This window comes from Echinops telfairi, unplaced genomic scaffold (assembly GCF_000313985.2).
Source record: "Echinops telfairi isolate 266 unplaced genomic scaffold, ASM31398v2 ScPeMD7_5;HRSCAF=22, whole genome shotgun sequence".
Taxonomy (NCBI): domain Eukaryota; kingdom Metazoa; phylum Chordata; class Mammalia; order Afrosoricida; family Tenrecidae; genus Echinops; species Echinops telfairi.
The window spans coordinates 20,090,102-20,117,039 of record NW_022103901.1 but is presented as its reverse complement, the minus strand read 5'-3'; the positions used below and the strand labels follow the sequence as shown (position 1 = coordinate 20,117,039).

The 26,938-nt window shown below is 38.3% G+C and overlaps 1 protein-coding gene across 1 annotated transcript in view; it reads left to right on the top strand.

The window, feature by feature from the left end:
- TNRC6A (trinucleotide repeat containing adaptor 6A) overlaps positions 1–26,938 on the top strand; it is a 210,379-nt gene that overhangs the window by 91,988 nt on the left and 91,453 nt on the right. The window contains exons 3-4 of the mRNA XM_045285958.1: positions 52–99; positions 24,010–24,097. Coding sequence (XP_045141893.1) covers positions 52–99; positions 24,010–24,097 — 136 coding nt within the window. The remainder of the gene's footprint in view (positions 1–51; positions 100–24,009; positions 24,098–26,938) is intronic.

Below are 26,938 nucleotides of genomic sequence, written 5' to 3'. Positions count from 1 at the left end.
GCCACAGCGGCTCGGTTTTCACGCGCGTCTTGCTCGCTTTTTCTGTTGCAGAGAATTGGAAGCTAAAGCTACCAAAGACGTCGAAAGAAATCTAAGCAGGTAAGATGGGCGAGCCTGCGCTCGGCCCTTGCGTTCCCCGTGTGCTTGCCGCCTCCCCGGGTCTGTCTCGCGGGTGGAAGTTCCTCGTGTCGTTTTCGGTCGCCTTTCGCAGGCCGGGAGCAGACATGCTGGAGAAGCGGCCAGCGGGAAGATCGGTGGAGGGATTGCCCCGGGGATGCGTAATTACGCGTGTGTTCCTTTCTCGCGGGTGGTGGTGGTGGTGGGGGTGGGGGGACAACAGTGAAAAGCCATTCTTGTAAACTTAGTTAAAGCATTCTCACCCTTTTAGAATTTAATTAGGGGACTTGTGCATTAATTACTGTTGTAAATGGTTGCAGGCATTGTGTGACTCACGATTGAGGCGGCCCTTATGGCGGGCTGTCAAGCCGTTTTGGCTTCCCCGTTATTACTTTGGAGTCACATTGTTGCCTTTATAAAAAGATACTATGTGTTCGCTCTTTTTCCTTCCTTTCTTATTTTTTTCTCTACCCATCGTAGTGGGGCGCGTTCTGTTGCACTGGAAACAGTTTTGCCCTTGAACTTTACCAAGCATAAACTGCGTTTTGTTTTCCTTTGGACCTGCATGTGAGTGTGTGTGCTTTATAACAGCAGATAAAATCATTGAAAATCTGTTCATAGTAAGTGGTTACCGTTTTTATTGGGCCACTGTGTTTTTGCATTGGTAACGTAAGTCATCACTGTAAAGTGTGTTTGTTTTAAACAATGCCTTTATGGAAATGTTTAGCTTTATTGAGCTGTAATTGCTTAAGAATCAAGGCATTGCACTGTACTTAAGTCCTTTTGACATTCATTTTCTGTTGTATAGTCTTTTCCTTCCTTAATCACTTTCTTTTGCGTCATACTGGAACATTCAGATGTGTCTAGATTAACCAAATCAGTGAACCCAGTTTTTCTTTTTTTTTAAAATCATTTATTGAGGGCTCATACAACTCTTATCACGATCCATACGTACATCAATTGTGTCAAGCACATTTGTACATTCATTGCCCTCATCCTCAAAATATTTGCTCTCCTCGTAAGTCTTTGGTATCAGCTCCTCATTCCCCCCCCCCCTCCCTCCCCGCTCCCCACTTCCAAACCCAGTTTCTTTCACTTGGACAGAAAAATACATGGTGTTTCTCATACCTCACATCTTTTATGTATTTGCTCTTGATGCTTCCTATGTTGAGGTTTCTAATCCCATTTAATCATTTGAGCATTTCCCCCACATATATCAAATTGCTGGCTTTTTGAATTTTACAGCCTTTATTCTATTCATGTGATCATTAAAGAATCTTTTCTGTTGGTGAAAGTTGGGTATCATTGGCTTACCAAATAAGAGGTTTTCTGGCTACTCAGAATAATGTTGGGATTTTTAAAAAGAAATTAAGCCTCACATCACTGAGTAAATAACTTGGATATTTAACTAATTTTTTGTTATCATGGCTATTGAAGAAATGTTAAAATATGGAATCAGTAAAACAAAGCTTGTTGAATTATTATGTTGTGATTTTAGCTGCCTATAGGTTTTTGGCATTCGTGTCTATTTCTCCATCTATTTTTGCTTTGTCAGTTAACTGTATGGAGGTTTATCCCTAGGACCTCATTGAACATTCTTTACTTTTATATGTCTATGATGGCTCAGTAGAACTTGTAGTGCACAAGTCATCATCAAGGTATCAGAGTTAAAATTCCGCCTCTGCCACTTACAATGTGACCTTGACTCTTGGTAAGTCCCTTAACCTCTTGGTGCCTAATCTTCAAAAAGAGAGTTTTGGGCCCGCCAAAGCCTCTTGGGTTATGTAAAAAAGAATTTGAGTGCTGCCCCTGGCCACCAATAGTATTTAAAATCTAGAATATGACGGGTATATAAATGGGTACAATATAAGTGGGCTCAAAGTAACATTCCATCCTGTTACTGTGTTTGCAAATCTTTAGCACCTCAGAAGACATTAACAAAAAGAGAAAGTAAATATCAAGAAGATAGTGGGAGTTCATTAAGAGATGAATATGGGGGGGAAAAAAAGATGAATATGCCCTAAAGGTTAAAGATGTTCTGAGGCGAGAGATGTGGTTAGGTGGGCATGTGTTTCCTTGCAGCTTCATCCCTAGCTCATTGCCTCCTTTTTCCTAAAAAAGGAGAGCATATGTCTTTAAAGAGCTCTTGTGTTGGAGTTCTGAGGGAGAAATACAGGTCAGTCTACTTCCATAAGATTTATAGCCTTGGAAATCCTATGGGGCAGTTGTCCTTTGTCCACGGGAGTCTGTGGGGGTTGGCGTTGACTCCGCAGCTGAACTTTATATGTCTTCAGTCAAAAGTGTTAATTTTGCAAGCATTTACCGAGCATCTAATATATTCCAACTATAGGACTAGGCACTGGAGAGGGAAAGAATGGAAGTAGCTAAGTTGATTATCTACTAAGGAACTCTGGTGGTGTAGTGGCTACAGTTTGGGCTGGGATCCACATGGTTGGCAGTTCAAAACCATCAGCAGCTCGGAGGGAGAAAGGCTGGACTTTTACTCCCAAAACAGTTATAGGCTCAAGCCCACGGGCAGTCGCTATGAGTCATCATTGACTCCATGTCGTGAGTTTTGACTATCGGCCAGGCATGCTATTCCAAAGATTTTACATGTACTATCTGATTTTTGCAACACCATTGGAAAAATCCATGGTCAACAAACTGCTTCCGGCTCATAGGGCAGGAAAGAGCTGCTCCGTAAGGTTTCTATGACTAAAGTCTTTACTGGAGCAGAGAGCCTCATCTTTTTCCCATGGAGTAGCTGGTGCATGAACCGCTAACCTCTTGATTAGTGGCTCAGAGCTTATCCTCTTGTTATTTCCACTTTTAAAATGAAGATTTGAAGTGGGAATAGGTTAAGTAAGTTAATAGGAGCCCTCACCACTAGAAATTGGATGTGCTGTCTGGCTTTGGGGAGAAAGACAGGGCTTTATACTCCTGTAAAGTTACAGTCTCAGAAACCCACCCTGTCTTAAAGGGTTGCTGTGATTTGGCATCGACTCCATGGCAGTGAGTTTGGTTTTTTAGCTTGACTCTGCGATACCTTATCTCTTGTTAAATAAAGGTGGTTCTTTTTTACCTTTTGAATTTTTGAAAATCTCTTTGGTGAGAGAAAACCCCATGTGTGCAATACTTTCAGATCAGAGTTTTTCAACCTGCGTACTGTCAACTCTTTTGAACTGGATAATACATAATTGTAAGTGTTGCCTTTTCATTATAGGGTGTTCGACAGCATCTGTCAGTAACGCCCCCTCCCCCCAGATACAACCAACTGAAAAGTTGTGATATGCCAAATAAGAACTATTGTAAATCTTTTTTTCTGAAGTTAACCAAACATTTGGATTTTTAATGTAAAATCTCAAAATCTTTAAATCTTAAACTGATTTCAGCATTCTTTAATACCAGGGATGCCCAAGTCCCTTTATGTGGAACCCCAGTTTGGAAGCTCTGGTCTCTTGAGTGTCAAAGATGTGGTGCCATTCTTCTTCTCTGCTAACCTGCAGATTCTACTGAAGATGGTATGTATGCCAGGCAGCCACTTCCAGCTAAACCAAATTGGCAGAAGTGATCAATTTAGTTTGTTGCTTTAGGAAACTTTCTTTATTCACTATTACTCATTGATACTGTCATAATATGTCAGTGTCATGGGCATTCAAAAGATGGAGCTATCTTGTCTACATGGAGGTGATCAATATAAAATCTCACAACCAAACCCAATGCCATTAAGTTGATTGTGACTGATATGTAGGGTTCTTGAAACTAAATCTTTACAGGAGCAGACTGCTCCATCTTCCGAGTAGCTGGTGGGAGAGAATCGCTGACCTTGTGGTTAGCATCAGTGCCTTGCTTACCTGACAGTGCCACAAGGCTCCTAGGCAGCGAAAAGGGCAGAATACTACTAGAGCAGAAGTGGAGACACCAAATTAGTTTTGTTTTTCTAAATAGTGGTGGATACTTAAGTTCAACTGAATTAAAAAAAAATATAGCAGACTAGTTAGAGATAAATTTGTAGGTTCTTGAATCTTAGGTTGAACTTGTGCATAAATAGGGAGTAGTGCTTTTGGACAAGGTCAGTAATGTGATCAAAATAACATCTACACCAGGATTTGTGATGGGCAGTCAACTAGATCTGGGCTACAGCTGATGAGGACATGTATTGAAGGAGTAGTAGGAAAGAGATGAGTGCATGAGATACTGAGGTATAAACTGAGTACCAGGAGGTTGCCATCTTGAGTGAATAGAAAATAAACCCAGTCCCTGAACAGAATTGGAGGTCAAAAAGTAGTTGGAGTATGGGGAGAGAAGTTACGTTTTTTTCCTCATTTGTTAAGAAAACAAACAAAACTCCTACAATTTGTCCAGTTAATTAAAAATACATGTATTTTGGAGACCATGGTCAAAATCATTGAGTATTTAAAGCGGGACTTGACCTGGGAGACCAACCAGTATTCTGAAACCATTCACGTGACAAATGAAAGCTATGGTTGAGACAGATCAAATAACTTGCTCAAGGTTATATTCTCTTAACAAATGACAGAGCTGGCAGGTTTTTTATTCTAACTCTAGTGTTGTGCATCCCCACCTTCCCCAGCAGTATTTTATTTATATTGCACAGCAGGGGGAAAAAATCCAGATTTTGGTTTCTCCCTTTTTTTTAGTTTCTCCTTTCTGAAAAAGAACAATTGAACAATTAAAAATACATATGATTCATGCATATGCAGATTCTATTAGTGAGTTTAATATAGGGTGTATTGTCTAAGTAGAAGTTATGTGCCGTATTTTGTTACAACCTCAAAAGCATTGCCATAATGAAGTTAGTATGTTTTCTGTGTAGTATTTGGATGTGATAAATCCTTCATTTAAAAATCAAGAAGTCTTCCTATTTTAAATTTAAAAATATTTTTCCTAACCTTCAGGAAACAAGAATAATTCAGTGAATACCTATTTACCCAGATTTAAGTATTAATTTTACCAAATTTATTTTATCATGATATTTTACATCCAAATATGGCAACTTCTATCTCCCCCAAACAAGGATATTTTGTATAACAATTAGATGATCACAAATGTAACTTTGTGATACTGCTATTTAGCCCATATTAACATTTCCCCATTTGGCCCAAGGATGTATTCATAGCTGCTTTTTCTCTCCCTCTACCCCACTCCAACTCCTTCATCTAGGGCTGTGTTGTTTCTTTAGTCTTGTTATATTAGGACACTTCTCTAGGTTCTCTGCTGCCTTTATGGCATTGACATTTTGGAATAGTACAAGCTGGCTAGTTTTGCAGGCTTCACCTCGGATTTGTCTGATTGTTTCCATATGAGTAAGCCTACATTAAACCTTTTTGGCACAAATATCCCATAGTTGATGATGTATTTGTTCTCAACAAGGTTTACTTTAGACTTCATCATATGGTTTGACCCCACTAGCCTCTCCTCAAGAGAAAGATGATGCTATCTACTCCTGTAGAGATTTAAAAGTTTTGGGAACCCAAAGGGGGGCAGTTCCCCTCTGCCCTATAGGGTTGCTATGAGTCTGAATTGACTCAGCAGTAAGATTAGTTGTATGGTTTTGCCTTAGTGGTATCAAAATTTCTGCCTTGTGTGTAACTCTTACTGTTTTCTTTAAGCAATGTTCAGTCACTTGCTTTTAATCTGTACAAGTGAATATTTGATGTAGTTACGGTAAGTCTAATCAGCTTTCCAATGTAGGTAAAGTTTCATTTTCTCACTTGTATATTAAATCCTATAGCATTGATTAGATTAATGATATTACTAGAATTACTAAATATCTCCTGCAGGTTGCTTAAATTGTTTTCCAAGAAGTTGGTAATTCTGCCTCTAAAGTAGACCAGGGATATATATAAAACCAAACCAAACAGTGCCATCAAGTCGATGCTGACATAAAGCAACCCTGTAGGACAGGATATAACTTCTTCTGTGGGTTTCTGAGACTGTAATCCTTTTTTTAAAAAATCATTTTATTAGGGGCTCATACAACTCTTATCACAATCCATACATCAATTGCGTAAAGCACATTTGTACATTCATTGCCCTCATCATTCTCAAAACATTTGCTCTCCACTTAAGCCCCTGGCATCTGCCCCTCCCCCCCCATGACCCCTTGATAATTTATTAATTATTTTGTCATATGCCCTGTCCGACGTCTCCCTTCACCCACTTTTCTGTTGTCCGTCCCCTAGGGAGGAGGTCACATGTAGATCCTTGTAATTGGTTCCCCCTTTCCAACCCACTCTCCCTCTACACTTACACTACTGGTCCTGAAGGGATCATCTGTCCTGGATTCCCTGTGTTTCCAGTTCCTATCTGTACCAGTGTACATCCTCTGGTCTAGCCAGACTTGCAAGGTAGAATTGGGATCATGATAGTGGGGGGTAGGGGGCGGGGGCAGGAGGAGAGACTGTAATTCTTAATGGTAGTAGAAAGCTTCATCTTTCTCTCGACGAGTGGTTTCTAGAGACTAACCTTCATTTAGCAGCCCAGCTGATAACCACTTTGCAACCAGGGCTCGTGTGCGCGCACGTGTGTGTATTATATATACTACATACATTAGATATATGATTGGATTTTGAGCTCAGACTTAATTGTAAGCTCTAAGAATTAGTTCTTGTGATGTAGCCCTGCTCAATATCTGTTCTCAGGAACTGATAGCTTAAGCTATGGGTGCTACTGCAAAACATGAAAAAATGAGATTGCCTACCTATCAGAAAGAATAGCTCTTGGCTTTCCTTAAAACAAGCAGCCATCTAAGTGTCAGCTAAGTCCAGATGAAGGGAGCACACTATCCTGTGTAATCCAAGGATTGCAAATAATACAAGATCAGATGAGGCCAATGTATTAGTACTTAAATTCTGCACATGTGATTTTCAAAAGGCTATGGATGGCAGTGAAAACCCAAAATCCATTCACAGCCCCCACATAGATTAAGTTGCCATTGAATCCTTTGAACCCTTGACTGGGGGTATGAGTAGTCTTCAGAGAGAGTGTGCATTTGAAAGTGGATTTACTGCAGAGGTAGTTAGGTTAAAGTTTAGCATTTTGCCAAATGTTCATTCAACTCATTTAAGTTTCTTTAGATTATATTATTTTCTTTCTTTTGGATTCAGATTCTTCTTTTCTTGGAGGGTGTGTGTATGTATATGTATAGCTTGTGTGAAATCCAAGGTAGGTGTATCTATAGAGACAGTAGTTGTAATAATGGATATCAGAATGAAAAAAATGATCTAAAATTGAGAAAAAGGAAGAAAGGGAAGGCCTGGAGATCTTTCTGAGAAAAATCAGCCGCTGAAATTTCATCGAAGCACACAGTGCTACTTTGCATGGGGTTGCCACAGTAGGAATTGACTGATGGCAACTATTTTTCTTAAGTCCCTTCACTCTAATTTGACGTCTTTCATTTTAGGAAATAGCAAGCCATTTAAATGGAGGTGTAATTTTAAATATTTGAGGTTAACAGCAATTATAGATCTCCCTTTGAAATTGATCCGTTGCAGTGAGTGCCACTTCCATGAAGGGCTAGCCTGAAAAAGAAAGCCAAGAGCCCAGGTGGCACAATGGTTAAGTGCTTGACCTCACTGAAGGCGATAATTCAAACCCACTCAGAAGCTCTGTCGGAGAAAGACCTGGAGATCTGTTTTTACAAAGATTTACAGCCTGGAAAACCTTAGGAGTGCTGCTCTGTCAATTGGGATTGATAGGAGTCAAAAATCAACTTGATGGCACTTAACAACAATAACAACATCATCCTGCAGATACTATTGGTTCCTTTGATAATGATGAACTGATGACCCTAGTAAGAAAATGAAACATTGAAACTGTACTTGTATATATTCTTTAAAAGAATGCCTAGTTGAAGTTGAATGACAATGTGTCACCAGAACAGGAGGGGTTCTGTTCCCCAGAAGGACTAGGTCCCACAAAGGTCCCACAAAGTGGTTTGGAAAATTGCATGTGTGTGTGTTTTCTAGTTTATTTTTAAAATAATCTCCCCCCCGGCCCCTTAAAATCAGATTTTTTTTTTTTTATATAATTTTTTTCAGGGGAGAGCGCCAACGCAGATCTTAGTTTTGTTTGTTTTTTTTCAGATTTGAAAGGAGGGTCATAACTCCCCAAAGATTATGAGTGTTGACGGCATTATTGGGAGGATTTCGGAGCAGCAGAATGGTATCAATCAGTAAAGGGGAAATATTGAGGTTCAATACTGAGAATAGGTGTAATTGACTATAGACTAAGAGCCCTGTTGGCATAGAGCTTAAGCGCTCACTTGCAAACAATAAGGTCAGTGGTTCAAGCCCACCAGCTGCTCTTCGAGGGGAAAATGTGCCTTCCATAAATATTTAGTCTGAGAAGCCATGTAGGGCAGTTCTGCTCTGTTCTGCAGGGTCTTTGTGGTTCATCTGACCTAAAGCATTGCCCCGCAATCTCCCAAAGCATAGGAAGCACAGGCACACACAAAGTAGTTTACATTTCCTATTTAAAATGACCTTACTTATTTATTGCCAGTCACAGCTCATAATATATTACAAATTCAACTCAACCAAAATCTATATGCCGAGGACTAAAGGTACATATGCTTCTGAGAGTGAAAATGACCTTATTTTTTAAAAATGGTCTGTGTTACTATGTGTGTATATGTGTTCACTATAGAACAGAAATCTTAGCATATTCTAGTAATTGGGGGAACACGATTTCTTTAGCAGTAGTATGTTTTGATGACTCACCTGACTTCCTGTTGCAAGTGGAATGTTCAAAACAGATTGAAACTTGGTTGAAGCCTTACAGAACTTTTTTACAGTGATCGATTAGCTTTTGTACAATAACAAACAAGCTGATTCATTTTCCTCTCACTGCTAGTGGTTTTCGGTTGGCTAGCATCCTTTGAGCAGCTTGCTGTAGTGATACTGGATCTGTTTATCGTTATGACACCTATGTTTTGTTGACTTTGGCGCCTTCTTTCTCTTTCTTCGTTGTCCCCAAACACATGTGCACATACAGAGATGCCTCAAATAAAGACACTGATTTTAAATTTATTTTGGAGCATTACTTTCCCTTTGGTAACTAACTTTGTAACAGATATAGAGAAATAATGTTTCACATATTTGAGAATTTCTACAATGACCAAGGGGCCTTGGTGGCTCAGTAGTTCAAGTACGTGGCTGAAGGCAATGGATTTGATTTTTGGTAGGCAAGAGGAGCCATGTGAGATACAGTGAACCCTCGTTTATCGCGGTTAATCGGTTCTAGACCCTACCGTGATAAATGAAATTCCGCGAAGTAGGATTCCTTATTTGTAAATCAAATATTTTCGTAGTTAGAGCATAGAGGACATGAAAAAACACCCTTTAGTCACCATTACACTCGTATTACCCAATTTATTAAATGAAAAAGGGAAAATACAGTAAAACATTTTGGACGTTGCAATTATCGTTTATTATTTATTATATTATTTATAGCATCTAGTTTACAGTATTACATATTTCACATACAGTATTATTATACATAGTTCTTACAAATACTGTAATCAATAGCCTATGAAATGACTTAAGGGATGTACTCTACAGGTGGGTCGCCGTCTTTTTCCTCTGAAGGAGTGGGTGTAGGCAGTGGGTGCTGTTCCGCAAAAACCGCGATAGAGTGAAGCCGTGGAAGTCGAAGCGCGAAGTGGCGAGGGTTCACTGTACTTATTATTTAAAACTAGAAAGGGACATTAAATGTTCACTCTTTATCCTGCTACAAGTTAGTTGAGTGCTGAGCTTGTCGTTCATTTCTAAGGCACCTTTGCCAGGGTCCCAAATGACTCTGCAGTTCAAGCCCACACTCCTGGTCTGTGGTAAGTTCGCTGCCGCGGTGTCTTCCTCTTGCCCTACCCTCAAACTCGGGCTCGCCTCTTGGAATGTTGTTCCCTTCAGTTTACCCCTTGATGTTGTTTTTAATAGTCATTGATTACGAGATAATTTATTTTGAAATTTTATACTGTGTTTTTAGTGTGTTTACAAAGTTGTACAGCTCTCACCATGATCTAATTCCAGAACATTTTCATCATCCAGAAAGAAACCTGGTACCCATTAGCAGTTTGTCCCCAATTGCCCTTCCTTCTAGCTCCTGGATATTTCATATGGATGAAATAATACAATATGTGGCCTTTTGTATCTAATGTCTTTCACGTAACAATGTTTTCAAGGTTAATCAGTGTTGTGGCATTTGTTAGTTCTTTTTGTGGCTAAAAAATATTCCACTGTATGGCTATATCAGGTTTCAGGTTTCTAATTCATATCCTCATTTGTTGGTAATTGCTGTCAGGTTGATTCTGACTTATGATCCCATATGTGCAAAATTCCATAGAGTTTTTAAGGCTGTGGCCTTTCAGAAACAGATTGCTAGGCCAATCTTCTGAGGGGCCTCTGATAGGGCTTGAACTGTCAACTTTTGGGCTTATAGTAAATGCTTAACCATTTGTACCACATGCTTTTTTCCCCTTTTTTTAACAACCTTACTGGGAATGGCCAGAAGCCCTGTGGTACAGTAGTTATGTGACACATCGCTAACTATCACTTTAACAATTTGAAACCACTAGCCTCTCCTTGCTCCTCATGAAAGGACTGGGCTTTTTACAAGTTACAGTCTCAGAAACGCACACCCTACTGAATAGTGGCGCTATGAGTCTGCATTGACTCAATGGCAGTGAGCGCTTGGGTGTCGTCAGGTCTGTTAACCTAAAGCTTGGTGGTGGAAATGCACCCAGATGTGCCTTGAGAGAAAGGCCTGGAGGTCTGCTTTCATAAAGATGAAAGCCAAAATAAACCTTACACAGCAGTTTGATTCAGTAACACACGGGGTTGCTGTGAGTCAGAACAAACAACTTCATAATGGTTTTATTTTGATTTGTTTTAGTGGGCGTAAAGTGATATCTCATTCTAGTTTTGATTTGTATTTCACTGATATTTAATGTTGTTTCATGTGCATGTTGGCCATTCATATATATTCTTTGGAAATCTGTGTTTAAATCATTTGCTCATTTAAAATTACGTTATTATGTTATAAGGGTCCTTTTCTCTATTTGGGTATGAGTTTCTCATCGGACATACCCTGTTTCCCCGAAAGTAAGCCATCCCCCGAAAATAAGACCTACTTACAGTTTGCCTCTCGCTGAAATATAAGGCATCCCCCTGAAAATAAGACCTCCCCGAAAATAAGCCCTATCAAAGCTACCATAACTCTGGGCTCTGGACTGTAAGCTGGCGCTGCTGCGCAGCTCACTGTTGGCTGCAGTGCAGCCGGAGCAGGCAGGAAATGTGAGGTCTCTTTCAATAAAACAATAAACAATAAATGTGTGCCATAGTCGTCTTCATGGAAAAATAAGACATACCCTGAAAATAAGACGTAGCGCATCTTTGGGAGCAAAAATTAGTATAAGACACTGTCTTATTTTTGGGGAAATGGTATGATTTTTAGTATTTTTTTTTCCATTTCATGTATGGTTTATTTTCACAAGGATGTCCTTTGAAACACATATTTTACTTTTTGGTAATTTTTTGTTGTTTGCATTGTTCATACCAATCTGAATTCACAAAGATTTACTTCTGTGATTTCTTTAAAGAATCTTATAGCTTTAGTTGTTAAACGTAGGTCTGTGACCCATTTTGAGTTAATTTTTGTATGTGCTATAAGGTAGATACCTTTGTGACTATCCAGTAGTTCTAGCACCCGCTATTGATAACTTCATCTTGGCACCATAGTTGAAAATCAAGTAATGTGAGAGATTATTTCTAGACTCTCAATGTTCGTTCTGTACAATCTTGATAACTATTGTAGTAGGTTTGAAATCAGGAAGTGTGAGTCCTTTTAACTTTGTTGATTTTCATGATTGTATTGACTATTCTGGGTCCCCTGCATTCCCATACCAACTTTTAATATCAACTTTCCAATTTCCACAAAAAAGTCAGCTCTACTTTTGATAGGAATGGTGTTGAATATGGCCAGTTTGGAGAGTACTACAATCTGCTGAAGTCTTCTAGTTCATAAATTTGAGATGTCTTCCATGTATTTAGGACTTCAGTTTTTTCAGTGACATCTGGCATTTTCGTACATAAGACTTGCAGCAAGTATTTTGTTTAATTCATTCATAAGTATTTTTATTCTGTTTTATACTACTTTTAATGGAATTTCTTTATTAATTTTAATTTTGGATTGTTTATTGCTAACATAGAGATAATTGTTTTTGTTGATTCTACATCGTGCAGATGTACTAAACACATTAGTTTTAATTTGTTTATATACAGATAATCTTTAGGATTTTTTATATATAAGATCTTGTAATCTGAACAGAGAAAGTTTTAGTATATTTATAATCTGAGTGTTTTTTTTATTTCCTTTGGCAAGAACTTTCATTGCATTGTTGAATAGAAGTGGGAAAATTGAGCATTTTTTCCCTTAGGAACAGTCTTAGGGAAAAGTTAATCCTTTTTTACCAGTAAGTGTGATCTGGGTTTTTCTTTTAAAAAAAATTAAATTCTTTTATTGGGTCTTACATCTCTTATCACAATCCACACTATCATCCATTGTGTCAAGCACATTTGTACATATGCTGCCATCATAATTTTCAAAGCATCTTCTTTCTATTTGAGCCCTTTATATCAGTTCCTCATTTTTCCCTCTCCCTTTCCCTCTCCCTCCCCTGCCAACCCTCCCTCATGAATCCTTGATAAGTTATAGATTATTATTTTCATATCTTAAATCATCCTCTTTCTCCCTTCATCCACTTTTCTGTTGTTCATCCCCCTGGAAGGGGGTTATATATTGATCCTTGTGATCTATGCCCCCTTTCTCCCCCCTTCTTTGCCTTATCCTACTGGTATCTCTAGTCTCATTGTTGGCCCTGAGGGGTTTATCTATCCTGTATTCCCTGTGGTGCGGGCTCTTATCTGTAACAGTGTACATGTTCTGGTTTAATCCGAAGGTAGAATTGTAAGGTAGAATTGAGGTCATGATAGTGGGGAGAAGGAAGCATTAAGGAACTAGAAGAAAGTGTGTTTCTTCGGTGCTGTACTGCACCCTGGCTGGTTCATCTCTTCCTTGTGACCCTTCTGTGAGGGGATGTCCGATAGTCTACAGATGGGCTTTGGGTCTTCACTCCACACGCAACCACCCCCCCAACCCCGGCCATCCACATTGGGTAGATTTTGTTTTGGGTCTTGATGCCTGATACCTGATCCCATTGACACCTCACATGATCTGGGTTTTTCATAGATGATGTTTTCTAAGTTTGTTGATTTTTTTGTGTGTATGTGTGTGTTGTGTTATAAAAGGATTTTAGATTTCATCATATGGTTTTTCTTTATTCTATATGAGGTCATTGTGTAATTTTTGTTCTTTATTAATATGAGGGGGCTTCATAACATTTGTGGACAAATTCCTTTATCTTTAAATTGATTTCCCCCAGAACTTTTGAAGTCCCTTTATAACATGCATTTTCAGGGTGGTAATGGAGTTACTGCTTAATAAGGGTACCAAAACCAGACTCACTGCCATTGAGGCGGTGCCGATTCAGTGACACTGTAGGGCAGGGTAACGCTGCCCCTGTGGGTTTCCAAGACTAACTCATCGGAGCTGCTGGTAGTTTCAAACTGCTGACTTTGCCGTTAGCAGAGCAACACGTACAGGTAAGGAAGTAACAATCGGGATCAATCAAATATAGCACAAGCAGAATTGATTATTTGGAAGATTAATAATTAGCAAATTAGCATTATTTCATTAGAGGTCAAGGACTAGGTTTTTGTACAGACTGGAAAAAATCATGAAGGAATTATAATTACGTCTCAAAAGAGTAGAATTTAGGTGGTGGAGGAGGAGGCCCTCTGGTGTCATATGGGTAAAGTACTTGGCTGCTAACCTGCAGGTGAGTGGTTTGAATACCCCTGACACTCCAGGAAGAAGATGGGGCAGTTTAATTCTTGGCAGTCCAATGAAGAGTTCTACTCTGCCCTATAGGGTTGCTAAGAATTGGAATTAACTTGATAGTAGTAGATAGCGGTGATAGTAGTAGTATTAATAGTAGTTGATTTAGAAGACTCGTTTTGAGGGTCAGCCTTGTACTATCTGGAGAGTTTCTGATCCTTGGTGAATTTCACTGTCACGTGAATAATATCAATTCCTGTTTTGAGAGGTGTGAGTTCACAATGGGGAACATATCTTCAGTGCTTTGTAAACGAGAGTGCTTCTGCCATTCTGGTAGACTGTCTATTATTCTCTCAATCTCACCAGCTTTCCTTAACCTGAGTTCTTTATTTAGAAATAATTTTAAATGTAGAGAAATGCTACAAGAATAGAATTGAAAAGTCCTTCAGTCACATATCCCTAAATGTTAAAATTTAGCCACATTTGCTGTATTCCCTCTTTATGTGCATACCTTTTCCCCCTTAAATAAGACGTGATGTCCTTTTACCTTTATTCCTGTCAGTGTAGTTTCTGTTTTTCTAAAATCAGGCTAGTCTCAATAATATCCTCCCCCTCTTTTAAGTCAGATTCAATCCAAGATCACATGAAAAGTTGGTTTTCATGTTTGTTTGATACTTGCTGGCAAGTTGGGTCCAGCTCATATCGACCCTGTGTGAAACAAACAGAACACCCTGGCCCTGTGCCATCCTCACACTTGTTTTTGTTGCATCGGTGCAGCCACTGTGTTAGTCCTGCTCGTCATGGGTCTTTTTAACTCTCCTCCCGAGCAGGATGTGCTTTTCCAGGGATTGATCTCTCCTGGTAAACTCACTGCCTTTGTGTTGATTCCGACTTAGATAGCAGCCCTATACAACAGGGTAAAACTGTCCCTGTGGATTACCAAGACTGTTAACTCTTTATAGGAGTAAAAAGCCTGAGCTTTCTCCTGAGTTTCAAACTACTGGCCCTGCCAGTAGCAACCCAGCGTGTAACCACTAAGCAACTTCCCTGGTTCAAGCTGCAGAAGTTGGTAGAAATCGTCGCTTGGATTTATTGGTTGATGTGTAAATTTGCATTCTAGTCATATTGACTGATCTTCATTGTAGGCATATGGTTATTATCCTATGACTGAAACATTGCATTTCATTCAGGATAGATCTTGAAATGTTCTTTTTTGACAATGAATGCAAATGTGATTCATTTGTCATTCTAGGCAGAGTAGAATCTGTGATTGTCCAATTCACAATGGTCAATACCAGTATATCTTAGCTCGTCAACGCCCAGGATATTGAACTTTATGTACTCCATTTTATTTTGACAACTTCTAATTTTCCTAGATTCATGCTTCATCCATTCCACTTTCTATTACTAGTGAACGTTTACAGCTGTTTCTTCTCATCTTGAGAATTGACACAAGAAAGTAAAGGTCTCGAAAGCTTTGCTCCATCCATGTCTTTAAGATTAACTCTACTTTGAAAAAAAAAAAAAAAAAAAGATTAACTCTACTTTGAAGGACTCAACTTCTGGCACTATGTCAGATAGTATTCTGTTGGTATTTGTAGGATTTCGGTGGCTTATTTTCCAGAAGTGCTTAGCCTTTTTCTTCCTATCTTGTCTTTATCCGGAAGCTCTGTTGAAACCTGCCCACTATGGGTGACCCTGGTTGTATTTCAAGTACTGGTGGCATCGTTTGTAATATTACAGCAACATGCAAGCCATCATAGTGCAACAAACTGACAGATGAGTGTTGCCCTTCAACTGTGTAGCCTCTTTTTGAAATGATACAGACCTTCAAATCTCAAATGTTACTACCTTCATTTTTATGAAGATGTGACTATTCTTCATCACCACCACCTGTACCTGCAAATGTAAACTTTTAGCCTATCTATGCTTTATAGTTCAAAATGACATACTATTTAGAAATATTTAACATTGCTGCCATCCATCCTATTGATTGTGTCCTTTTCTTAGTATACTCCTGCCTCAGGTATTTTTATAAGATTTTAGGTTTGTACACTCCAGTACAAGCATATGTGGGTATTTATTTATATTTTCCCTGTCTTACACAAAAGATAGCATAATGAAAATTACTTTTCCAATTAATATGCATCTTCCAGATCTTCTCACATTAGGACCTAGAGATTTTCATGGTGTGTTTTTTCTCTTCCAGATTTCATGTTCTGAACCTACCAGCTGCTGTCAAGTCTGTTCTCACTCCTGTGACACCATCTGTGCCCGATTAGAATCTGGTTTTCACAAGTAGATCTCCAGCACTTTTTTGAAGGTGTCTCTAAGGGGAATTAGGGTCCTTAAACTTTCACTTAATAGTTAAGCACGTTAATTCTCAGCACTCTCCAGGGACTCCTCTTAACTCCTTAACAGCTGCATAGTATTCCATTTAATGGCTATATCACTTTTACTTAGCTACTTCCAAATTGATGGATATTTAACTACCTGTGATTGAGAACTAATGTCTTTTCATGTTACCTCCTCCACTGTCACTTCTCTGAACTTTTGTTTTTTGTTAACCCCATTTACACTTCTTGATAAGTGGTCAAACAAAAAGCAAAACCCAAAACTCACTTACATTGAGTTGCTTCTGATTTATAGTGACCCCATAGGACAGAATAGAACTGCCACTGTGGCTTTTTGAGACTGTAAATCTTAATGAGAGTAAGAACTCTCATCTTTCTCCCAAAGAGCAGCTGGTGGTTTTGAATTGCTGAATTTGCTGTTAGCAGCCCAATATGCAACCCACTACATCAGCAGGACTCCTTATTAAAAAAAAGAAAGAAAAATCACTAGCAAAAACCATCTCCAAAGCCTAATTTTATCCTGTTCTCTTTGATTCACTGCCAAAGTTCCAGAAAACTGATCTAAACCTTGACTTCACTCTCTTACCTAATATTTTCCTACAGTTGGGTGTATATCTCTTTCAGCTGGTGAATTTAAAGTTTTGAATGCTACCAGTGTCTTCCTATTGTGTAATGCTACACTGACTGTGGTGATTAACTAGTAGGCAAAGAAGAAGACTTAAAAAGAGGAGGTGATCAAATAGAAGGGGAAGCAGGATGTCAGGGAGAAAATAAAATAGGTGGTGTCTCTTAAGGGGAAATGTATGTTTTGTTTTACCCCAGTTCAGCACGTATGTATGTATGTATGTATGTATGTATATATATATATATACACACACATATATATGGCAGAAGGCAAACTTTTATAACTTGCTTATAACATACAAACTGGCTTCGATATCAGAATAGAAATGCTCCTGTTTTCTCCTTCCTGAAAGTAAAGTAAAAAAAATAAAATCTTGAACTTTGTGTTCCATATGATCATTTCTAGCAGAAATTTTGATTTTCAAAATCTGGAGTTGTCATTAATTTCACTTTCTACTGTCATCTCTCACTAATATTGCCACCTACTCCATCTTGTTCCTTATTGTCTTAGATTTATCTTTTGCTTTCACTTTCCACTGTGCTGTCACGGTTCAGACCGTTGCACATTCAGGAGGATTTATTGCAGCAACCTTCCCACCCGATTTCGCCAACTTACTTCCTACTGCTTCCCAGCCCCATTCCCTCCTTTTTTTCTCTTCCAGTTAACATTCCTTCCTGAAGTTCCCATGCTACAAGTCTCTGTGTTTTCTTTGTGCCCATACCTGTTAGTGTACTTCTTGCCTAAAGCACTACTTCCCTTTTGTGTCTATTGTAGCACTGCCTCTTTTCAAAGCCTAGATTAACAACTGTTCCAGGAAGCCTTCTGTGGCTGTAGCTCAGACTCGTGTCACTTTCTGAACTTCCTAACAGAGTATTAGACTTCCTGGTTGTGTATTACTCTGTGTTCAGTTATTTTTCCTATGAAATTGAAATCATGTTTTCTCTATGGGTTCTCCTAGTGGATAGCAGACTGCTAGGCTGTCAGAGTGAATGTGTGCTGTATTTCTTTTTGTTTTTGGTCTATGTGCTGCTGAAGCAAACACAGTGTGTTCTGTATTTAATTGGTGATTGATTAAACATTATATATAATTCTTACTCAATAATTTTGGAAGCAGAGAATTAACTCATTCCAGGTACTTTAAAGTTCTCTGTCAGAGGTTTTGCACTTTTTATGAATTTTTTTTAGAAGGACACACTTTTGGCTCTCCCAATTTTATAGCTACGCTAGTTGCATTGTGTGCGCGCGCGTGTGCACGCGTAATTGCTCTCTTAAAAGGTCTCGTTAAAACTAGTGACTGTTTTTTTCTTGATAGTTGGCTTTTCTTGCTCATAACTACACCCACATATTCTCGGAGTTCTATTACTTTGTGTTTCCTACTATACATTGTGTTTCAAGGGTTCTTGTAGAAGATGGAATGAAATAAAAAATACTGTGGAGGCTCACAGTCTAGGGGAAAGGTATTCTGTTCGTAAGCAGATCTGTTCCTTAGCCTATTCAGAGCAAAGACATTGAGTCTCTGTGGGTCCTGAAGAGGATACCAGTGAGGTACCATGGGAAGGGAAAGACTTTTGACTCTTTGAATAACATTACTTTGTGTACAAGCTATATGCCCTTGGACAAGTTTAACTCTTATGAATCTTAAGTTTCTTCATGTATAAAAGGGAATGTATTTAAACATGAAGGCAGCGGTAGTAGAATGGATCCCTTCCATGCAGGAGAGACCCTTTGTTCTATTCCTGGCTAGTGTACCCTGCATAGTCACTACCTGTCCGTGGAGACTTGCATAGTGCTATGATGCTGAGCAGTTTTTAGTAGCACTCTCAAAGATGAACTAGTGAGAAGGCTTGTTGTTGTACTTCCAAAAATCAGCCAGTGAAAGCCTATAGGTCACAGGATTTAAAATTTAACCCAACAAATGGTGGTGGTGTGTTTTTCCATTGTGTGTACAATCGTCATAAATTGGGACCAAGTTGAAGGCAGCTGGCAACAACTTTACTCGTCACATTGGTGATAATTAAATTAGAATATAAATTGCCCAGTACAGCCATTGCAGCTTTTTAATCCAGTTTTAACATTTAATTTTATTCTTCAGAGCAGTGAGTAAAAGTTAGCCAGCACACAGAATTTGGCCTAATCAAGGAAAAACTTGCTAAAAGTTAGAGTGAACTATTGAATAGATTACATTTAAAACAGATGAATCTATTATACATGCTTTTGAGAAAACCAATTCCTGGATAGTATTAGTAAATGATTTGTATTGATTTCTGAAGATAAGGGTAAAAATTGAAGCTTAGCTTGAATGATTGCCTGGTATATGTCATCCTGGCACTGCTTATGGCATTGGGTCTCCCTTCTAATCCCTGTATTAGAATTAACTTTGTGATGTAATTTACATATAGTAAATTTATGTATTATGATGTGTAGATGAATGACTTGGCACATGTGCGACCACCAAATTTATAGGACATTTCCATCTTCCTAGCAAGTTTTCTCATTAGTATTGATACTTAAGACCGACTCCCATCAAGTTGATTCTTGTAGTGGTCCTAAGAACTTTCCAAGGCTGTAAATCTTTATAGGAGCAGATAGCTTCATTTCTCTCCTACAGAGTGGCTGGCGTCTTTGAATTGCCCACCTTGAGGTTAACAGTTTAGTGCTTCTACCCAACAGTGCCACCAGGGCTCCTTGATACTTAACAAGCTACCTCAGAGCCCTTATACATGTAAGTAAATAAAATCAAGTTCTGGGGCAAGCCGGGGCCCCTGCATTTGTGAGCAAAAAGATAGGTTCACAGGTACTTGCAATTTTGAGATTGTCTTTGTGGAGTGTATATAAATTGTGATGGGACACTGAGACCTATTAAATCCATCAGTTTAAATGGGTCTCCCCTAACATTTAACTCCTTGGTAATGAAGGGTTTGGGCACAGGTATTTTTTCCTAGTTGACTTTCTGAAGGAGAAAATGTGGGAAAGCTTGGTTGGTGGCTGTGATGATGAAATCTTCCAAGCCCTCTCCTTTCAAGCATGCTTACAAGTAAGCTAAAACTTTAAAGGAAATATGGTCCATTTTTTAAGTGTTAAACGGAATACTTGCTAACCTCATCAAAAAGCTTTTAAAATGAACTTTGATAGGACTGGAGAAAAAATTCCAGATAACCAGGGACAATCTTACTAGCAGCATTACAGTGATATTCAATAAGATTAGAGAAGAAAGTGCTTAAAATTCTGAGAACAACAAAAAGAATGGACGCTGAAAATTCCAGATGTCAAACAGCACAGTAAGTGTCCACTGTAACATCGTGCAATCGGGATAAGTAAAAATCTTTCAGGTACACTGAAATTGGTGAGAGGATACATTGACTGGGCATTTGAGTGTTTCCCTGCAACTGCTGAAATAGAAATGCCACAGTGGATGGCTTTAACAGGTAAATTCCTTCGTTTCCCATTTAGCTAAAGGGGAAAACCTTTTCTCTGTGAGCTCTGGGGGAAGATTCTTGTCTCTTCATCTTGTCTCCTGGCTCTCTGGAGATTCTCGATTGTGTCTTGGCATCAAACTTCTCCTGGGTCTAGATGGTTCTCAGCCCAGGACCCTGGTCCAAAGGGTGCATTCCACTCCTTTCTCTTTTTTTGGTGGTAATAGATCCTCTGATCTCTGCTTTCGTGTTTAATTTCCTTTATATCTCTAATTAACTTGACTCAGTTTGCAGCCAATTCTGCCTGTATATTGTTTCATTAACACCTTAGAAGTTAGAAGATACATGAGTAAAATGATATTGCTACAAATAAGCTGTATTAAACAAAATTATTGAAATGTGAAATTATTAAATGATCATAAAATTATTTTTAAAATATGCAAGGTTGATTTTTTTCTTTTTTTCCCTTTTTAAAAAACATTTTATTAGGGGCTCATACAACTGTTATCGCAATCCATACACACATCAATTGTGTAAAGAGCATTTGTACATCATTCTCAAAACATTTTCTCCCCACTCAAACCCCCGACATTAGGTCCTCATTTTTCCCCTCCCTCCCCGCTCCCCCCTCCCTCATGAGCCCTTGATAGTTCATAAATTGGTATTTTGTCATATCTTTCCGGTTGTTTTTTTTTTTTTTTCAACAAACCCTTCCAACATACACTTTTGAAGGTGGTGATTCTAACTCTAACCCTCCCTAAAGAATTCTGCACTCTTTGATTCAGTTTTGAATCATGCATGGTAAAACGGAAGGAAGGGTGGGTAGCACCGAAGAGGAAGACCCTCTGTTGGGTATGGGGTTGCTAGGAGATGGAACCAACTTCATGGCACACAACAGCAACAGTTTTGGGATCCCTGAGGGATTCATTCAAATCATAGACCTTTTAAATGTTGATTGTGTTTTGGGAACTGAAAGGAGTCTGAAGGCAGCAAGATCAGAGCTGTAGGTTGGCTGTCTTAGGACATCCCTTGCAGATCTAGAAAACGCAAGATACATGGTTTTGATGAATACATTTGCTCAGTATCGCCTTTTTCCCACTAGTGCTGTTTCTATTTTCTTAAAACTTCTTCCTAATAAGCTCCCACAATTATTGTGTATCCTTGAGAAAATCTATGATGATTACCCCTGTGGGTTCCTCCCATACAGTCACCATAACCTTCTGAGCAGACCTCTCGTGTTTTAAATTTAACCGAGCTAGCAGATGCCCTTGGAGAACACGGTTCTGATCATACCTTTGTGTTTGGAAGGCACTTCAACAAGGTTAAGACAAGTTTATGACTGAGAGAACTTAAGACAAGTTTATGTCTGAGAGAAGTTGTTTGCACCACAGAGGCTTGTTTAAACACATTTTGTTTGGAATAAACCCATGCGTGTGTAAACTGAAACTCCCAGAGCACTACTTTTTGATTAGCCCTTGTACAACAGATAGTATTGCATCAGATCACAAAGTGGAGGTAATGACATAATTCTGGCCAATTTGGTGCTTATTTTGAGGAGAACCAATTCAATCCATAATAGTAAGCACTCTTCATTCAGTTCCTATAAAAATGCTGTAGATTTATGTGACCATTTATCCCTACTTTTAGTATGAAGAAACTGAGACTGAGGAAGACTTAGTATGTGAGGTAGTGATAAATTTTTCCTTGGGAAAAAAACAATTTTTTTTCCCTTTGGACCTCTCCATGTCTTCTAGAGCATGACCCCCAGGACAAGTGCCTCGAGGAACTTTCTTCTTTTTAAAAATCATTTTATTGGGGGCTCGTACAATTCTTACCACAATCCACACATACATCCACCGTGTCAAGCACATACGCACACCTGTTGCCATCCTCATTCTCAAAACACCCGCCCTCCACCCGAGCCCTTAATATGGGCTGCCCTTTTCTCTCCTCCCACCTCCCTCCCTCAGAGTAACTGCTTTGCCTTTTGAATTCATTTTATTCTCCTTCGCTTTTACTGTGTGTTCATGTTTGTGGTTTGTTATGTGATTATGCTTATTTTTACTTTCCCAGGTTTATAGTATGAGTGAGCTTGTTTTGGTATGCTGATTCTTTAGCCATGATTAACATTTCTACACAGAAAAGGACAATGAACTCTAGTGTTATATTTTTCTTTTAGCTTTTAACTTGTTTGAACACTCATGTTTAACTTTACTACATTATCAGTTATGCATAACATCATTGATTTTGTTTTTCACTGTCTACTGCATCTCCCCTCAGTCCCTTCCATCATCAAACCATCATGTATTTGTCTAAGTGCATCACAGTGCAGCTATAGCAGCCCTTCCAATTCCTTATGTACTTGACTGTCTTTCTCATTGTATCTTTGCTACATCCTCATTGCCATGTCCATTCCATCCACAATACCTCAAAGGTTCATGCCCCTGCACCTCTCCTTGTCTACTTGATAATAAATTCATGGCTTATCTGGTCAACTTCTTCAGCTAAGTACTTTCTCATTTGTGTTTGATTTCTTTTAGAGTCTGGTATTTCTTTGTTGTCTGTTGATATTATGAAGAAGGTTAAGGTTTCAAACCAAATTAATGTGGGTAGTTGGAGTGCTCTGCTTCCAGTTGCATAGGTCTGATTATCCACTAGGCGTCTATTGCCTGTTCTCTGTTGTGTAAGGGGTATTGATGAGAAACTTTGCTTTAGGAGTGAATAGGAGAGGAATGGCAGTAACCTAGAAGAGCTTTCATCTGGGACACCAAAATCTACCAGTGTCCTGTGTTAAGTTTAGTATTTCAGGCAGCATTTATTTGATCCATCCTGGATTCATGTACAGTCCTTAATAAGTCAAACACACTTATATGTATGACTTAAAAGTACTGGAATGGGTAGCTAGGTGGGAGGGATTGAGTTGCCATTCTTTCTGTTCCGTAGGCAGTTTTCCTTCAGTGCCTATTACTGTTCTTGCTTTGGCCTTGAAGCTTCTCTAGACCTCCACTAGAAATGATGTGTGTTATATGCACATTAATTGGAAATCAATTGCATTATTGACTGTTTCACAGCTGTTGATGGAACAGTATGGGGACAGATGCCTATAGTTTATGAAGTATTTCACTGAAATGCAAATTAATTGTTTAGAACAAGGAAAGTCAAAAGTACCCCATATAAGCTGGGTCGAAGAAGATTGTGGGGGAAGTCCCAGGCATTGCCATTTTTTGTACTAATTGTTAATTGGGCCAGAAGGATGATAACTAGACTTAATATGTTTACTTTCTAGCATTAGCGGGCATTGTTTGTTTACCAATGTGAAAATTTCTAATTTTAGGTTGTTGTCTTTGATTAAAAGAAAAGCTCAATTGCTTGTAGCTTAGTAAAGAAAAGTGAATTTGTAATGTATATAGGCTATCCTAGTTAGATCACAAGTTGTATTTATTTTATTGGAAGATAAAAGAAAAACATTTATTGTGTCATTATTTCTAATTCTTTAAATAATAATCAATTAAAAACCTATATACAACATTATTTTTATTTCTTAATACATTGTGGGAAAGTTAATTGCAACTGTGTGGTTCAGGGATTTAGTGCAAGAAGAAGAACAGTTGATGGAAGAAAAGAAAAAGAAAAAAGACGACAAGAAAAAGAAGGAAGCTGCTCAAAAGAAGGTAGTATATATGTAAACTGTTTATATTCAACAATTTAACACATTAAGAAAGAAAAGTACTCTTAATGAATGTTTAAAAAAATCATTTGATTTAATGGGGATTGATTTTAATGTCTTTGAATGTGCATAGATAGTAAACTTTCTGATTGTATACATCTTAATGCATAATTATTTAATATTGCCAGTAATTTTGCAAAGGTAAGTACGTTTTATAGTTCTTTATCTTTCGATTAATTATTTCTAGGCATTTCATAATACACCTTATTAAAAGTGGGAGTCGTATGGAATTTATAGTCACATGGTTGAGGATTTAAAACATGGTTGAGGATTTAAAACCTGGTTCTTCTATATAGAAGGATGAGGACAAAAATGTTAATTAGCATCTCTGAACCTCAGTTTACATGTTTTTGTTTGGTAAAATGAGAAATGGATTAAATGAGATAGTAATACATATGAGGGGGATTCAAAAAGTTCATGCAACAATTCCATGATCTCTTAATTCCATTTCTCCATAAATGTTTTACATATTTACATTATTGCATAACAGGAAATAAAATTATACAGGAATGTAATAGGGGACATAATAGTATGCACATTAATAGGAAGTAGAATTTTTTATTTAGTATTTTGACTGATTTAAAATATTTGCAGTTTACATTGATACTCTAAAAAAGTCCATGACATTATTTGCTAAGAAGTCAATAATAATAATATCAGAACTGTAACCCAAACAGTAAAAACTAAGGAGAAAATAAAAGGGTTATAGCCATCAGTTATAAAGCTTAAAAATATTGATGAAAAGGCTGATAACAGTGAATTAAGCTGATCACTCATCACATAGTGTATTAAGATTTTAAGGACCTTGAAGCACTATAAAAGAGCTAGTTAAGTAATTTTCTTTTCTCTGTCCTAATGTAAAAGTAACACCTTAACTTTTAATAACTTTTGTGTTAGGTTTTATGCTAAGCACAGGGCACTGGATATAGACTGTTCAAAATAGCAACATATTTGTCTCCACATAACTTAATAGGAGGGGGAAAAACCACAAGCAAGATGTTTTTTTATGGGAACTATTTTCAGGAGACAGATGTGGGAGTCTGATTTCATAAAGATTTACAGCCCTTGAGACCCTGTAGGACATTTCTATTGTGTCCTATAAGGAAGTTATGAGCTAGAATGGACTAATGGTGGTGGGCAAGTTGAAGAACAGAAAAGTGTAACTAAGAGCAGAGGGACAGGGACTTTTTCTCAAAATATAAATTGACTACGTGAATAAGGAGCGAGAACAAAAGGACTATATTAAAAACAAAACTTAGAGATAAGTGTCCATAGTCTGTATATCATGAAGGGTCAAGAGATAGGAATTACAGAATGAGATACTGGGGAAGGAACAATTAAAAGAATCCACAAAATGTGTTTAAAGGATGTGAAGAAAGAGTAAGCTTAGCTTCCAGATTGAGTGACTTAATACATCTTGGAAATAGTTAAACAGGTTATTGTTGAATGCTGTCAAGTCAGTTCCATCTCATAGAGCCAAGTGCACGACAGAAGAAACCTGCCTGGTCTTGGCCACCTTCACTGTTCTTATGCCTGAGCCCATTATCTCCTTGAGGATCTTCTTTTTCACCAGATTAATTCTGATCTTGCTGGATTTAAGGTGTTTACAGCTAATATTGGGGTGAGGGATGTAATAAAGAGCACTATGGAGGATTAAGGGTAAGATGATAAATATTTTTAGTTGCTTGCCCTCTGCTTACTCTCATGGGTAACTGGGAAGGTATGCATAGTATACAAGGGGGTACACACACACACCCGCCCCCAAACGGAATGTTTCAAAGCTATGTATTTAATTTTTTTTTACAAAACAACCTTATCACCTCAAAGTACTCTCCATTACATTTAATGAATTTGTAAACGCTGTGATTCCATTTTTGGAAACATTTTTCAAACTCATCTGTTTGGATGGCTGACAGCATCTCCCTCGTTTTGTTTTTGTTTTTGTTTTTGCTGTTGTTGTTTTCTCACCTCTACATCATCAAATCGTTGTCCTTTCATGTCCCTCTTCATTCATGGAAACAAAAAGAAGTCACATAGAGCGAGGTCAGGTGAGTAAGGTGCTTGGGGCCAGAGAGGCATGTTGTTTTTTGCCCAAAACGGATGCACTGAGATGGTTGTGTGCCCGAGCAGGTGCATTGTTGTGGTAGCAAAGTCATTCCCCTGTCTGACACATATCAGGCCTTTTTGGTCACATACTGTTATCCAATCTTTTCTGAACCTATAAATAGAAAGCTTGATTAACAGTCAGACCTGGTGGAACAAACTCCAAATGCACTATCCCCATCACATCACATCTGAATTTTTTTGGTACCCCCTTGGATGTCATTGTCCAGGGTTTGGGACAGGATTTTATTGTAGAGCTTTGACATTGACTGATGCCTTAGACCCCTATCAGAGGCTTTGCAATCTGCTCAGTCTTCCTTTTCAATTTTGTTATAAAATAGCTGTGCCTTCTTTATGGCTGGGGAAGGATCATCATGACTCTTAATCCATAGCATAAAGGCTAGTTTCCCAAGTGAAAAGAGCTAAGCAACTTCAGAGGTTTAATGAAAGGAGAATGCTTTGGGTACACTTCATGTTAAATCAGTAGGTTGGAAATCATCTGCGTGTTGCATTAGGTTCTTTTTTTCTTTTTAATACTTTACTTATTTATTTATTGGGGACTCATACAACTCTTATCACAATCCATACATACATCAATTGTGTAAAGCACATTTGTACATTCATTGCCCTCATCATACTCAAAACATTTCCTCTCCACTTAAGCCCCCCAGCATTAGGTCCT